A 16,973-nucleotide genomic window follows, 5' to 3' on the forward strand; every position below is an offset into this window, starting at 1 on the left:
TTATTAAATAAAAGAGGTGTTTTAATAGTCCACTTAGATAATTATGTATTTTCTTTTTAAAATACTATACCAAAATTCAAGGTTAGTTTCCACATGAAATCTAAAACCATGTTCAGTTACACTAAAATCTATTTGTCTGTCTTGTACTTTTTTTTTTTTTTTTTTTTTTGGTGAGATGGAGTTTTGTTCTTGTTGCCCAGGCTAGAATGCAATGGCGTGATCTCAGTTCACAGAAACCTCCGCCTCCTGGGTTCAAGCGATTCTCCTGCCTCAGCCTCCCGAGTATCTGGGATTACAGGCGTCCATCACCACACCCGACTAATTTTTGTATTTTCAGTAGAGACGAGGTTTCATCATGTTGGCCCAGCTGGTCTTGAACTCCTAACTTCAGGTGATCCCCCTGCCTGAGCCTCCCAAGTTGCTGGGATTACAGGCTGAGCCAACACACTCAGCCATTGTACTTTGAATAGATCTTTTACACATGTATAACTTTTTAACATCTTGCATTGGCCACTTAGAAAATACAAGTTTACAGAACACTGCAGATTTTGCAAATATCAACACATTTCATTACACAATATCACTAAATAAATCACATTATTTAATAAAACCACTGACTCATCAAGAAAGTCTAAATATTCAGAAGCTAGTAAAGTTTACAGTGACAGGTACAATTTTTTTAATATTCTAATTTGTCCTTGAAAGCTTCAGTATTATCATTACTTGTTTACATTGAAATGACAGGCTCCCTTCATCCATTTTGTGTAAATGCCTACCAAATACTTAAGTGTGAATAACCATATTTTGTCTCTAGGTTGCTCTTTCATATGACAATGTTAGTCCATTTAAAAAGCAGCTAGTTCAGCTTGCATAGTGCTTTTCCTTGAGGCAACCATCTTCCACATACAGCAGATATACTTTTTGCCTACTTCTCATTTCATCAACAAATATTGAAAAGGTGTTTAGGACACTTTCATTGATAGGTTAGCCAGCTGCCTAGATAGATATACAGTATTTACTAAGGGAATGAATGTGAGGTTTAGAAGAGAAAGGAGTCAAGAAATTTTTTGCCTAAGGAACTCAAAGTGATTTGGTCATCAAATAAAATGAGGAAGACTATAGGTGGAAGAAATATGATGAAGAAGAGAAATCCATTAGGAAACACTAATAAACACCTTTTTAAAAATACTCAAGTGGAATGGCTACATGTACAAATAAACATGTGAGTCTGGTGTTCAGGAATGAGCTTTAAGGTAAAGATGTAAGTTTGAGAGCTTTCACTATGTAGATGATATTTTTAAGTTATGGGACTAAGTGAGCTTAACAAGTGAGTGAATGCAGATAGAAAAGAGAGGTAATGTCTGAGTCCTGAGAAACCTCAATACTAAAAGGTCAGGAGAAGAAAATGAACCAATAAAGGAGACTGAGAAGGAGTAAACAAGGGAGTATGGTGGGTGGGCTGAAACCTTAGTGAGGGTAATAGTCAAGCATTGCTGATGGTTCAAGTAAGATAAGGACTGACATTATCAGTACATTTCCTAACATGAAAGTCATTGGTGGCATCGACAAGAATAGTTTGGAAGAGTGATTGGAGAGAAAACACTCCTATGATGAGAGGGTTTAAGAGAGATTCAATAGTGAGAAATAAGTCAATTCTAACATAGAATTTTGCTAGAAAGAAGAATAGAGAAATGGATGACAGCTAGAAGGTGATATAGATCAAGAGATATTTTAGAATTTTTGGAAGATAGGAAAAAAGCATTGTTGTGGGAATAATCTGATATAAGGAGGAAATTTATATTAATAATGTAGAAAAGAAATGGGAGAGCTGCTGAGGCAATGTCCAAGAGCTGATAAGTGGGAATTGAATCTACTGCATAAGTAGATGTACAGGCTTTAGATAAAAACAGAGAGAATTCACCTAAAGGAGCTAGAAAGAAGGCAAAGAATATTGGCCTAGATCCTGGAGGGTAGGTAGATTTAGTGGGAGGAGTCATAGAAGTGTCCTTCTAAATGCTTTGGTATTAGTTTTCTGTGAAATAGCATGCCAGTTAATCAGGCCATAGTGAGAATGAGGACAAGGTATTGGAGAATTAGGAGCAAAGAAGATTTTCTGTGACATCGAGGCAAAATATAGTGATTACTGAACAAAGCAAAAGCTCATTTGGAGGGTTTTAGTCATTAATTTAAATGGATACTGACGCAGGAGAATAGGGTCTGGAGGCAGGGAACCGAAGGCCAATTTGTGCTGACTTCCTAAAGCTGAATGAAAAGGGAAAACACCAAGGTCTGGGGCCAGGGAATCTAAGGCCAATTCATGATAGTTTTCTAATGGTGGATTAAACAGGAAACTCCTGGGTCTGGGGGCAGGGAACCTAAGCCAATTAATGCCAACTTCCTAAAGCTAAACCAAAAGAAAGAAAGAAAAAAAACATCTCTCCACACCCCGCCTGAGTAACAAAGGATCAAAGCCTACTCTCCCTAAAACCCTCCCCCTTTCTCAGGGCATTCCTCATTCATTTTTCCTCACATACTGTTCCGGGCTGAGTACACATTTGTAATTTATTCAGACTTGTCATCATCTCTCTTCCTTCTTGGTTTGGGCACTCATACTCTCTAGATAAACCTCTTATTTATCTCATATCTCCTTTCTCTTGACTGGTAGGATTACAAAGCTTATCAAAAATATCATTTGGCTGGGATGGCGTACCAGATGTTATTAGTTTGCATCAGAATATGATATCATATATATAACAAATTATGGCTTTTTGAATTAACTTTCTTTCTTTGTAAATATATTTTGAATGATATTAAAAGTCATATTCTTAAATTTCCACACAATAGATATGGAATTCAAATATTAAAAATAAACTTTATATCTCATATGTACACTAATATGTACATAATATATACATATATAATTAGATTGATATATATTTAAAGATTATATATTAAAATTATATATTATGTAAAGATTATATATATTTTGTGTTGATTTTTATAGTATTTTAATTACACTTAGTGTAGTGACTTTATTGTTTAGTTTTTATTTTATTTTTTATTTTTTGAGACAGAGTCTTGCTCTGTCACCCAGGTTGGAGTGCAGTGGCTTGATCTCGGCTTACTGCAACCTCTGTCTACTGGGTTCAAGCGATTCTCCTGCTTCAGCTTCCCAGTAGCTGGGATTACAGGTGCGCACAACCATGCCCAGCTAATTTTTGTATTTTTAGTAGAGACAGAGTTTTACCATCTTTGCCAGGCTGGTCTCAAACTCCTGACTCAAGTGATCCACCCGTCTCGACCTCCCAAAGTGCTGGGATTACAGGTATGAGCCACCATGCCTGGCCTATTGTTTAGCTTTTAAGCACCAAAATATGCATATCTTAAATAATAGAACATAGAATAGGACATTATGTTACATGAAATAAGCCAAGAACAGAAAGTTAAAAACCACATGTTCTTATTCATATATGGAATCTAAAAAAAAGATGATCTCATAAAAATAAGTGTATAAGGTTCTATAAGGTTTACCGATATTAATTTGATCATAAATTTATGTCAAACTTAATATCTCCTATGTCAAAACTTCTTGTCTTAGAGTGGCCTTTATTTACTCTATTGCAGTTTTACTGTTAAAAAAGAGAATGCTCCTGGAGGACTGTTTGGGCCACAATCATGGTGATTGTTCTTCACCATTATCTAAGAAGAAAAATATTTGATCATTAATGTATGCCTGTACATGAAGGTTATGCTTGTCCAGGGAACTAAATGAGCTGAACTGTGAAAAAATGAAAATGTACAATGCAAAGAACAAAAGACAACTTATTATTGATCTGTCTTTATGTGACAAATATTTCCAATAAATATATTTTGTATTAGATTCATCAGACAAAAGTCCAAATAACCCATGCTTTCAAGTTGGTAAAGAGTCCATAGGATATATGCACTGCTGTTAAATATTTTCAATAAAAGCTAGTATCAAACTTCCCTTTCAAATGATCTATCACTGAACTTCTGCACAGCCTAAGTGAAAATTAGAACAATGATGTTATTGACTATAGCCAAATATAACTTAGTCAAAGTTAATCAATGTCATCATTGGGGATTTTGATAAAACAAAGAAATAAATACTATTGGAACAAAATTTGCCCCCAAACATTTTCTTTGTATTCTCAATTACAAAATGCTGAAAGTAATTTAAACAAATAATTTCATAGTTTAATTTCCATAGTATAACTCTGTGAAGCATTTAAAATTTTTATGTAGCACTGGACAACACTATATTAAAAATGAGCTTTGAAGACCAAATAGAAATCCAATGCTTATACCTTGGTTGTTACAATCATATTTTTTCAAATATTATAATGTTTTTCTCAAAGGTCAAGAAAAATAAACACCTTATGGTGTTATATATATGAACCATATATTTACATATTCCTAAACTATAGTGACTAACAATCTGGGTGAAAATTAACAATAATTATGTTTTTGAAAACCCATTTTAAATTAATCTTAGAAGTTCTATAAGCTGAAAACACTGACCCATGGCTAGTATTGCAGCTACTTCCCTTTCCTGAAGTTTTATCTACTTACAAGTACGTCGGCTTTGCCACTCAGTCCCTTCCCATAGTCGTCAGTTGCAATAACTTGAAACTTGAAGTAGGATCTCCTCATATTATGGAAGAGCATAGCAGTTTTGATAAGCCCTGTATAGGTTTCCACTACAAATCCTTCTTTTCCCTCTTTAATTGGTGGTATTATGAGTCTGTAGGCCATGACACTATAATTGCCCGTATCTTTATCAGTAGCCTAAGAGGAGAAAAAAAAGAGGTTATAATTAAGCAGGAAAAGATAACCTTTATGAAATGGCTTATTTTTGTTTGTAAGAATGAGGTTTCTTATGTAATAATAACATAATAAAGCCCTCCTAAATGTCTATTTTTTCTGGATATAGTTATGTAGATGCATAGACTTTGTGTTCACAGTTTTGAATGGTTGTTATTAGAATGATAATAACTACTGACATATGAATAAAAAGGACATAGGTATAATTTTGTACCCTTTAACACATTTCTCTCTACCCCTCCTTTCCTTTTACCCTTCCCAGCCTCCAGTATCTTGTATTCTACACTTTATTTTTATGAGATCATCCTTTTTTTAGATTCTACATATGAATAAGAACATGTGGTGTTTAACTTTCTGTTCTTGGCTTATTTCATGTAACATAATGTCCTAGATAGGGGGAATAGGTTCTAGTGCTGTATACCACTGTAGAATAACTATAGTTAACAATGGTATATAGTTCCAAATAGCTATAAGAAGTATAGTGAATTTTCCCAAAACACAGAAGTGATAACTGTTTGAGGTGATAGATAGGCTAATTAATCTGATTTGATTGCTATGTATTACACATACAGAAACACCTATGATACCAATAAGTAAGTACTATTCTTATTTGTCAATTTTAAAAGTAGATTTAAAAAAACAGACATAGACACAAACAGAGTCAATGAATCAAGATTTTTGGTTTACGTGTTTGTTGAGTTCAACTCTGTGTGTTGATCCAAATTGGTTGAAGGATGGGATTGGTTGTCTACCTAATGTTTGTCTTGCTGTAATAGGCATACAATTTGATGGTATTTTTGATGTAGCACATAGCCTAAGGGGGATAAATATAAAAGAATTTAGTAAAATATCTGGAATGAAATAAAATAAAGTACCATCTGACTTCCTTTTTAATCATCTTGTATCCTGATTAAGCATATTTGTTCCTGGTGATAGGTACTTATAATCCACATATTAAAGTTTCCTACCATTTAGAATTAAAAAGGACTGACACATTGTTTAGACTTTTTTCATTTGTTTTTAAATACAGCTATGAGAATCTTAAATTGGGCCAGCTTCATGGTGTCAAATTAGGGGAAATTTTTTAGAATGTCTATTTCAGAATTATTACATAGTGAAATACTTGGAAAATAAATGGTAGATAAGAGAGTTTTACAGACTTGATAAAAGATGATTATACCTTATTCATGATACTAGATATGTAAGTTAGACATTTTCATTTATTATAACAATAATTACTATTTTTATTATCTATTTATTCTTATTTTTATCTATGCTATTATTATTAAGTATGAGTATGTATTTATGATCTGCCATTACTAAGAATTGCTAAGAATCATACAAAATACAAAATACAATCATACAAAAATAGTCTTATCTAATAACAGTAAAAAAACTGAGGAATATATTGTTTTACTTATATAAATTATTGCTATCCAATAACACTTTCTGAAGTGATAGAAATGTTCTTAATCAGCTCTGTCTTATGCAGTAGGTACTAGCCAAATATGACAAATGAAAAGTGGTTGATGTGACCAAGAAACTGAAATTTCAATTTAATCTAATTTTAATATAAGTTACATAATGAAAGACTACATAAGTGGTAAAGTTGAGACACAAATGATTAAAATAGTAAATAATAGCAAATGTGTATTAAATACAGAAAGAACTTGATTTAGCTTCAAATTCTATATATATTGTGAACCATTTAAAACATTTCCAGATAATCATATCACTTGTTAGAAAAGGTAATTTAAACTACACAACCCAGATAACTTCACTTCAGGATCAGTTATTTCATGAATTTTCTAGGGAGTTAATATTCCCTCTTTTTTTTTTTTTTCTCTGCCACCCAGGCTGGAGTGCAGTGGCATAAACTCGGCTCACTGAACCTTAGTCTCCCAGGTTCAAGCTATCCTCCCATATCAGCCTCTGAGTAGCTGGGACTATAGGCACGCCACTACGCCTGGCTAAATCTTTGTAGACACAGGGTCTTGCTATGTTGCCTGGGCTGGTCTTGAACTCCTTGACTCAAGCAATCCTCCCATCTTGGTCTACCAAAGTACTGGGATTACAGACATGAGCCACTGTGCCAAGCCTAAAATTATCTTTAGAAGAGGACAAGCTCAAACTACTGGCTAATCTCTTTAGATAGTTTATATGGCTTACAGCACGGCAGAGCTCAGTTTTGGTATTAGAGTAATAGTAATTAGTTATCAATGTTAGGTCACATTCTTACTTAAAGGAAAAAGAAAATGAACAAAGAAAGAAAAATAGTATCAAAATTTTTTGTACTTAAACTTTGAACCACAGGTTTATAATCATTTAACAAAGGATAGCATAAGAAAGAAAACGCATATTCCCAGCTACAATAAGTCAAAGTCTGAATCAAGGTATCCAAGACATTTCTTCCACATAGAATGAGCAAATTTGGGACAAATGTCAAATCAGTCAGATTTAGTTACACATTATTCTCTATCTTCTTATTAACATGGATATTTCTCTGAAACAAACTTTTTATTATTAGTGTAAACTTTAGAAAGGGATAACAAACATGCAAAAAGTGTACAAATTATAAATGTAAAGCTCAATAAAATTTTGCAAAATACACACATCCACATGACCAGCATTTGCATCAAGAAACAAAACAAGCCAGGCATGGTGACTCATGGCTGTAATAACAACACTTGGGAGGCCAAGGCTGGAGGATCATCTGAGCCCAGGAGCTTGAGACCAGCCTGAGCAACACAGTGAAACGCTATCTCTTGAAAAAACAAAATCATTATCCATATTCCAGAATGTACTTCATGCACTTGGAGTCACAATCTGAGGCCTTCTTAAGGAAAACCACTTTCCTAATCTAACATTGTTGATTAGTTATGCCTATTTTTTAAACTTTACATTGATTGAATCATAAAATATGTTCTGTTTTCTGACTTCTTTCATTCAGTTTTGCATTGTAAGATTCTAAACCCTTATATTTAAAATAAATACTGTATAACAACACAATCACGTTTGGAAAAGAAAAGATAGTTACCATAAAATCACAGAGATTGCTTAGCATATTAAGCTACTTTACACAGTTCTTACTGATTAACTTCCAATTTCAGTAAGCAAGTAATTTCACTTTGCAATATGCCTAATTTATTAAATTATGATAACTACAAAATAGTCATATTCCGTCTTAAAAGATTAAAGTGTTTTGTTAAATGTGCCTTTCCGGAAACAAACAATCACTTAATGCAAAAGTTTGGGTGTAGAACTAGACAATTTAACTCAGAAATAACTATTTTCTTTTATGATTTTTCATATAAATACCCTAATATTTGCAGAAAATAGTCAAGAATGAGATAAACGTTTTTTAAAAATCATGTTTAGTAGAATTAAAAAAATAAAACCCTATTGGCATATGTATGTTATATAGTAAGGACTCTAATTTTTATTTCTTTGAATGAATATGATAGTCTTTGGGATCTTAGAGATCTTATTTCAGGAGATATTCATCAAAGACGATTGCCAGGATCATTAGCATATTTTCCAAATCTCCCCTCTTCCTCAAGTATTTTCAGTTGAATACTAGTAATTTAAATATTGAATGATGAAAATTCCAATGGGTGCCATACTTAAGAGCAATTGAATGGATTTTTAATTTTTAGTCTACCCAATTTATAACAAATACATATTTTAAAACCCAAAACCTATCCGGTAAGATGTGGCTCTGACTGATGTTGAGCATATGCAATACCATCATACATAGATAACAACCAAATGTTCTTTCCATAAACTCAATAACAAGATACGATATATTTAAAAACACACTGAGTCACACCAATAATAAAGTTCAGAGCACAATTTTAAATCTGGGTCAAATGTGAAAAGTAAGTGAGAGTTTCAGCAGAGCATATTGTCTCTATTTGGTTTTAAATAATTTTAAACTTACTTTTTTGGTTGTTTGTTTTTTGCATTGTTTTGGAGTGAGGTGGACTCCAGTGTCAGGTGTGACTGAAAAATGAATAACTCAAGGCCTGGCGTGGGGCTTACACCTATAATCCCAGCACTTTGGGAGGCTGAGGCAGGCAGATCACAAGGTCAGGAGATCAAGACCATCCTGGCTAACACGGTGAAACCCCATCTCTACTAAAAATTAAAAAAAAAAAAAAAAAAATTAGCCGGGCATGGTGGCAGGCGCCTGTAGTCCCAGCTATTCGGGAGGCTGAGTCAGGAGAATGGCGTGCACCTGGGAGGCTGAGCTTGCAGTGAGACGAGATCACACCACTGCACTCCAGCCTGGGCGACTGAGTGAGACTCCATCTCAAAAAAAAAAAAAAAAAAGGAAAGAAAAACTAATAACTCAAAATTTCAGATTTCTTTATTCATAAAATAAAAATAAGGATGCCCAAAAATAGCATTTGAAAATTTTATATATATTCATATATATGTGTATTTTTTACACAAAAATATAAATATGGCCAAGTCTGGTGTAACTATTATAGTTACCTAAGTTCTTATAATAGTGATTCAAAAGGTTTAACATTTTTCCATATTATGTTTAACCATGAATATGTACATTTATGCATTCAATCAATTTAGACCCTTATTACTTCAGACACATTATCACACAATTATAACTCCCTTAACAAAATAATGCATTAACCATTTTTCTCTTATAGAACTCCAGATGCAAGCACTTTGCTATAATAACTCTACTTTTCTTAATTTTCTTTTGCAGTTCTCCTTTATTGCTTCCAGTTCTTTTTCTTTCTTTTTTTTTTTTTTTTTTGAGACGGAGTTTCACTCCTCTTGCCCAAGCTGGAGTGCAGTGGCTCAATCTCGGCTCACCGCAACCTCCGCCTCCCGGGTTCAAGCAATTCTCCTGCCATAGCCTCCTGAGTAGCTGGGTTTACAGGCACTTTGGGAGGCTGAGGTAGGAGGATCACTTGAGGTCACGAGGTCAAGACCAGCCTGACCAACATGGAGAAACCCTGTTTCTACTAAAAATACAAAATTAGCCGGGCGTGGCTTCCAGCTCATTTTTGAAGCAATTTTGCAAAACCTCTTCCTCAGTTGAAATCCATGCACTTTTGTACAGTATACACTCTACCCCTCCTTGTTGCTGAACATAATGAGGATGTTGCTATCTTGCTCTCAGTCTACCCCTTCTATTTAAACTTCCTCCTTCTTTACAAATTTCAGTATTCACTGAGATGACACATCCAGCAACTTATTTTTAAAGTATTAGGCATGAATAACATTCATCAGTCTTTGAACGACCTCACTGCATCGATTTAATTCTACAGTCACCCTTTAGTCTTTTGCCTTAGGGAGATATTCCTCCTAAAGAAACACTCCATATTTAATTTATATATTAAACTTTCATGTCTAAATTCTGACCACAACTTTAATCACCATACTTAGTTAAGATCTCTTCTTTTATATCAGTGAATTTTCAGTTCTGCAAACTGCCTTTTGCTCTCATTACTTCAGGGTTTATGTCCCTTTCTGCTTTATCATAGAAGTCAGAGTCGATCACATTGTTCTCATTTCTCTTTCCCTCCACAACACTTAGACCTTTCTCCTCTTGGACGAAACTAACCATCAGTTTACTTCTGGTGACTGAAGAGAGTGGAGAGAAATTACATAATCAGTCAGACTAGTGTTACTGTAAGTCCATGTTCTCTGAGTTTAACTGTGCCTTTGGTCTATTTAGGAAATCTTTGCTATATGTAAGTTATCTTTCTTACTCCAGAAGTTTGCCTTTTTCTTTAGTTCACAGATTCTTTCAGTCTTTTCCAGAGATAAGGAAGCTCTAATTCCCATAAAATTTGAGGATATCAAATGTGAGAACTCTCAGCTTTTCATCACATAACTAAAAAAGTACCTATATCTGTACTTACTTTTACTACTTTCTTCAAATCTCAGAGGAGCAGCTCACACGTATCTCACTGAAAGCACTTATGCCTTAATCTGAATCACTCCCATCCCTTCTGCATTTAATGCTTCATCAGCTCTATTTGTCTCTGTCCTTTTCACCTTCTCTACAGACTATAAAACACGTTATGTCTTTCTCATTAAAATGAAATGAAATTTTCTTTTACTGAGTCCACACTTGTGACACTAGCCCCCAAACTTCCATACCTATTTTTCACAGTTAAGTTCCTTAGAAAATTTTTATAGAATCACCATCTGTAATTCCTTACTTTACAATCATTCCTTAACTGCAGACAGATCTCTGCCCCTGTCACGCCATTGAATCTGCTAAAATCAGTGATTGAGGCTAGACTCCATCTCAGATCAACAACCAGCCTGGCGTTCTTTAAATTACCAAGTCCATTTATGTTGTTTGTATAATGCTCTTGCTGCTTCCGGTGTTTGCTAACATTTATTGAACACTTACAATTTGCCAGATGCTATGTAAATACATATATTATTACATTATCTCATGACATCCTTTCCATTGAGTAGGTTCCATTATTATTTTATAGGCCAAGAAATGGAGGCACAGAGAGATTAGTAACTTGCTCATAATCACACATATGGTTGTTAGCACAGTGGGATAGGTCTCACTTTAAAACCACTACACTCCACATATCAGACTAAATACCAGGGATAAAATTGCAGTTTAAAAATAAAACAACAAATGTTAGATAAAATATTCTAAAAAATCTTCCTAGATGCATCAAGAAGATGGAAAGACAACAAATATGCCAGTCAAAAACAAAGTGCTATAGACTGATTATGTCTCCCCAAATTTATATGTTGAAACATAATACCCAATGTGATGTCATTTCAAGGATTGGCCTTTGCAAGGCAATTAAGTTATGATGGCAGAGCCCTCATGAAAGGGATGGGTTCCTTTTTGAAAAGAGGCCCCGGAGACTTCCTTTGTCCCGTTCTGCCATGAGAGGACACAGTAGAAACACAGCCATCCATGAACCAGGAAGGCCTCACTGGACACTAAATCTACTAGCATCTTGATCTTGGGCGTCTCTGCCTCCAGAACTATGAGAAATAAATTTGTCTTGTATATAAGCTTCCAAGTCTATGGTATTCTGTTATAGAAGTCTGAATGCACAAGGAGACGAATATAAAAATCATAGTACTGATGGGGGCTTTCATTTAGAATTTTTTTTTTTTTCCGGCCTAGATAAACTTAAAATTTAACTTGTCTGGTTTTCAGTGGCTCAGACAACAGGAGGCCAGGCCCCAAGCCTACTCATGAAAGCGAGTCTATTAAGATCCTCTCTCCAGAAAGTTAAATTCTCACCGTAAGAATAAAGAGAAATTTATTTATTTTTCCCTGCTGCTATCACCCGAAACTGCAAAGAAAACTGAAACTTAAACTTTGCTATTGAGGGCAGTGAAGAGAAAACAAACTGAGACTCTAGGACCAAAAAGAGGCCTTCATTTTAGTTTGCAGCCATTATTTGCAGGCCACCAGTTTGCCCAACTCAAAGAGAAATCATAATATTCTGGGTTGGTAAAGTCTAATAGCCCTGAACTCCACCTGAATGAACAGACAAACCACAACCTGAGAATTTAAGATAAATCATCTATGACTGACAATGGGCTAGTCTCCTGACAGAAGGAAGTGCTTTTTCAAAAACGACTCCTCCAAGCCATGCCTAAAATAATTCTAACAAATAAAGTTCCAAGAAAGATGAAAAGTTATAATAATTATCAAATCAAACAGGAAACAAACGATCACAAAAAATCTGTTGATATAAAAAAATCAAATTCATAACAACATAGACTTTAAATATTTGACTTAGTAGACACGGAATATAAAGCAAATATGTTTAATATGTTTCAGTAATAAAGAGCTGTAAAATGTGGAATAAAAAATGAGACTTGTTGAAAAGAAATAAAAAGTATCTTTTAGAAATAAAAAAAAATTAGAATTAAATACCCCAAGATGGGATTGTTAGCAGGATAAGCACAGCTGACCAGGGAATTAGTAAATGAAATGATGGGGCAAAGGAAGTGACCCAGAATGTTTTGCAGAGCTACAAAGATGAAAAACCTGAAAAAAAAAAAAATTTGGAGTTTATAATGAAAATTTTGGCAAACATCCAATCAGAGTTTCAGAGAGGAAGCAAGAATAGGACAGAATTTTCCAGAACTGATAAAAGATTGTTATCCACAGTTATTAAGAAGCCCAATAAACTGCAAACGGGGTAAATAACAAGTAACTCATACCTAGAACCCACACGTTATATAGAAACTACAGAACCACATGCTGTAAATATAATAAGTGTTGTTTTCTTAATATTTGGGGGAAATTCATAGACATATTTTAGTAATGGCATAAATAATTCATAAATATATTAATAGTAATAAGGGGACATTTAACAAGTTGACTTAAATTCATGCATAAAAATTAAAACTGTCTCACCATGGAAGTGCTAAATGAATACAATTTACTAAAGAATCAATACAATATTACTATTTCCACCAGTTTCTTTATAATTAAACATTTATGCTGAGTTCACAACAAAGTCATTAATATGTGGGAGAGGTGACTCTGGAAGATTTGATTCACTGACTTTTATGAGTTTCCCATAGTGAACAAAATCAAAAAAAGTTATGTCTAGAGTTGTTCTAAAAGAATAAAAGTCAGAAATGAATATAATAATTATACTTGCTGTAATTATATTTTAAATGAAAGTTTAGATACAGGCACCCACTTACCCATTTCTAAGGCTTCATCTGGAAATTTTAATGGATACAGATGTACAACATTAAAAGAAAATCACCAAATAATTGCCTCTATCTTACAGGGGAGTAGGGGAGACCATTAATTTTCTAATAGCCTAAATAACTGTTCCCCCTGTTGCCTAAATGAATACCATGGATGCAGAAATATTAGTGAAATAATTAGTGATGTCCTAAGAACTTTCAAACACATTAACATTCAGTAATGCTACGTTTAACTTCAGCTCCTCAATTAGACCCATTTTAACGTTTAATGGTATTGAAGGCTTACTTTCCCTGAAATTGAGTGAAAGTGTTTTAGAATATCTGGATAAAAATACTAAAATCTCACATTTCCACCTACCAAGGTCACTATGTCAAGTTGTGTTTACAAAGGGGAAAAATAGTAACAGAGCTTTGGCAGGTTAGAACCACTTTAACTTGACTCTTGTATATATATATTTTTTGAGATGAAGTTGCTTTGTCGCCAGGCTGGAGTGCAGTGGCGTGATCTCAGCTCACTGCAACCTTCGCCTCCAGGGTTCAAGTGATTCCCCTGCCTCAGCCTCCTGAGTAGCTGGGACTACAGGCACACATCACCAGGTCTGACTAATTTTTTGTATTTTAGTAGAGATGGGGTTTCATCATGTTGGCCAGGGTGATCTTGATCTCCCGACCTCATGATCTACCCACCTCGGCCTCTCAAAGTGCTGGGATTATAGGTGTGAGCCACCACGCCTGGCCAACTCTTGTAGTTTTAGGAACTAGAAAGAAATCTTTATTTTAAAGTCCTTAAAGACAATATACCCAGAACATGATAAAATGTAGGTAAGAAAAACGTCAGTTAGATTGATCTACTTTTAGGGCTATTCAAAACTTTTGCAAAAAAAAAAAGAAGAGAAAGAGAAAAGAAACATTTTAAATATGAAAGCTCAAGTGTTTGATTTTGCATAAGAATGTCAAACAGTGACTACAATGCAATATTAATAATTTCTAAGTTCAACATACCTATTTATTTTTTGTACAGTTAAGTAAAAGTCTAATACAATTCTGATAAATTCTAAAGAGTAAAATACAACTCAGTGTAGAAACAGCAATGTAATAATGGAGACATGCCAATGTAATAATAATAGAGACATGCCATCATAGTTTGAATTACAAGACCCTTACAGGGCTGAGTTTTAGTTAGAATTTATCAAAATTAATTCTTAATTTAAATCATGGTGCAAAAAATTACAGGATAACATCTATTTAGAAAATTAAAGAAACTACAGAAACACCAAATGTTCCTTTTATTATTTTAAAAAATTATATACTAAATTGTGAACTATATAAAGCATGAGAGGACTTGCCATAAAAGCAGGACTTGCATTTATGTTATAATTGAAGTTTCCTTTTTTATTTTTATCCTTTCTTTTAAAAGTGTTTTGTAGGCCGGGCGCGGTGGCTCAAGCCTGTAATCCCAGCACTTTGGGAGGCCGAGACGGGCGGATCACAAGGTCAGGAGATCGAGACCATCCTGGCTAACACAGTGAAACCCCGTCTCTACTAAAAAATGTAAAAAAAACTAGCCGGGCGAGGTGGCGGGAGCCTGTAGTTCCAGCTACTCGGGAGGCTGAGGCAGGAGAATGGCGTAAACCCGGGAGGCGGAGCTTGCAGTGAGCTGAGATCCGGCCACAGCACTCCAGCCTGGGCGACAGAGCGAGACTCCGTCTCAAAAAAAAAAAAAAAAAAAAGTGTTTTGTAAAATAAATATTACCCTATAAATGGTTTTGTTCTTTTCATCATTATTGCTAATAACAAAATGATTATACCTCCCTCAAAGATGCTTTAAAATAAACTCTGATCTAATTGTTCTAACTTTTCAACCATGTGAAAAAGAAATAAATTGTGCTGTATTATACAGACAAGTTAAAAAAGTAAACACACGTATAATTTATGCTTTTTACTTGAGAGGAAACACTAGTTTGAACATTGGTTTGGATCACAAAATGCTATTATTTTTTATCAAAAATACCCACTCTTAAAGTGCTTAAGTATGTTACACCTTTTACAATAATTCTGTAGTTATACATCCTAAATCCTTCAGAATTCAAAGCAAATTAAATAACATACTTCTTATTTTTGAACTTCCTGATTTTTCCTTAGTTACATTAGATTCAATCAGTCCAAACCAAATTCAGCTGCTGCTTCTTGGCTCCCACCTTGCTGTCCCTCTTCTGACTACCATATGTGGTTATCCTTCTGCGTTACCTGTTTGCATAGGAAGGGCATTATCATCTATGAATTGAACTGTTCTCAACAGTTTCAGCATCCTCCCCATTGGTTTAATCTCACCTGCTCCTCCCTACCTCCAGTCCATAAGCAAGCATTCTGATTTCTACCTATACAATATTTCTCAGTTCTGTATAATACTTTAGGTCCAGCTTACACTGGCCAATTTCAGGCTCTCATCGGATCTCACTTTTAACTCTGGTAATAGCTTAAAAATTACTGATAGCTCCCACTTGCCAGAGAGGAATGTTAAAACAAGTCCTTTCAATATTCTCAAACTGATTAGAGCTCATGATTCCAACTTTTTGCTTTATATTTGTTCTATTTCCCAGAACCACATTATTTGTTTTTTTCTGAAGAATGTGTTCTTTCAAGTTGCTATTCATTTGTATACATTGTTTCTTCTACCTTAAATGAAATGTCTTTTGTCTGCTAGGCCAAATGATGTTCACTTCTTGGCTATACTATGGCATATACACACTTTGAAAATATATATATATATGTGCTACATATATATGCTATATATATATACACTAAACTATGGCATACACACACACTTTGAATATATATACACATACTATATATATTCTATATATATCTATATATACTATACTATGGCATACATACACACGTTGAATATATATATATATATCTTGTTATATATATCTATATATCGTGTGTGTGTGTGTATGCCACAGTATGGTATATATAAAAAACATGTGTGTGTGTGTGTGTATATATATATATAAAATAAAACACTGAATAAAGCAATCAAACCTCAGCTTAAATGACCCCTTTCTGAAGGTGTTCTTATCTCTACTAGGGAGGGCTGCTTCTACTTACATATTTTCACTGTTATGTTATATAAATGTGTGTGTGTGTATATTAGCATTTACCATGACACGTTTTAATTTTGTATCTCCATTACATATCAAATTTGTTTCAGTTCCTATTTTTCACTGTGGTACCACGTGCAGTCAGTGATCAAATAATATTTGGCTTAAATGTCTATAGAAGACTATCATAGTGGTTGAGACATCAATCATTAGAATTGACAGATTTGAGTTTAATTCTACCATTTATTAGGTATATGAGCTTGGGCAAGTCATTCTCTAAAGCTTTGCTCCTCATTTGTAAAATGAGGAAAATAGGACATGCTGAAT

At 34.1% G+C, this 16,973-nt stretch overlaps 1 protein-coding gene across 11 annotated transcripts in view; it reads right to left on the reverse strand.

The window, feature by feature from the left end:
• The window catches only part of LOC105496640 (protocadherin related 15), a 1,825,405-nt gene that overhangs the window by 55,335 nt on the left and 1,753,097 nt on the right, over nt 1–16,973 (reverse strand). For all 11 annotated transcript variants that reach the window (XM_071069550.1, XM_071069551.1, XM_024797557.2 and 8 more), the window contains one exon: nt 4,594–4,809. In XM_071069550.1, coding sequence (XP_070925651.1) covers nt 4,594–4,809 — 216 coding nt within the window. The remainder of the gene's footprint in view (nt 1–4,593; nt 4,810–16,973) is intronic.

Source organism: Macaca nemestrina, chromosome 9 (assembly GCF_043159975.1).
Source record: "Macaca nemestrina isolate mMacNem1 chromosome 9, mMacNem.hap1, whole genome shotgun sequence".
NCBI lineage: Eukaryota > Metazoa > Chordata > Mammalia > Primates > Cercopithecidae > Macaca > Macaca nemestrina.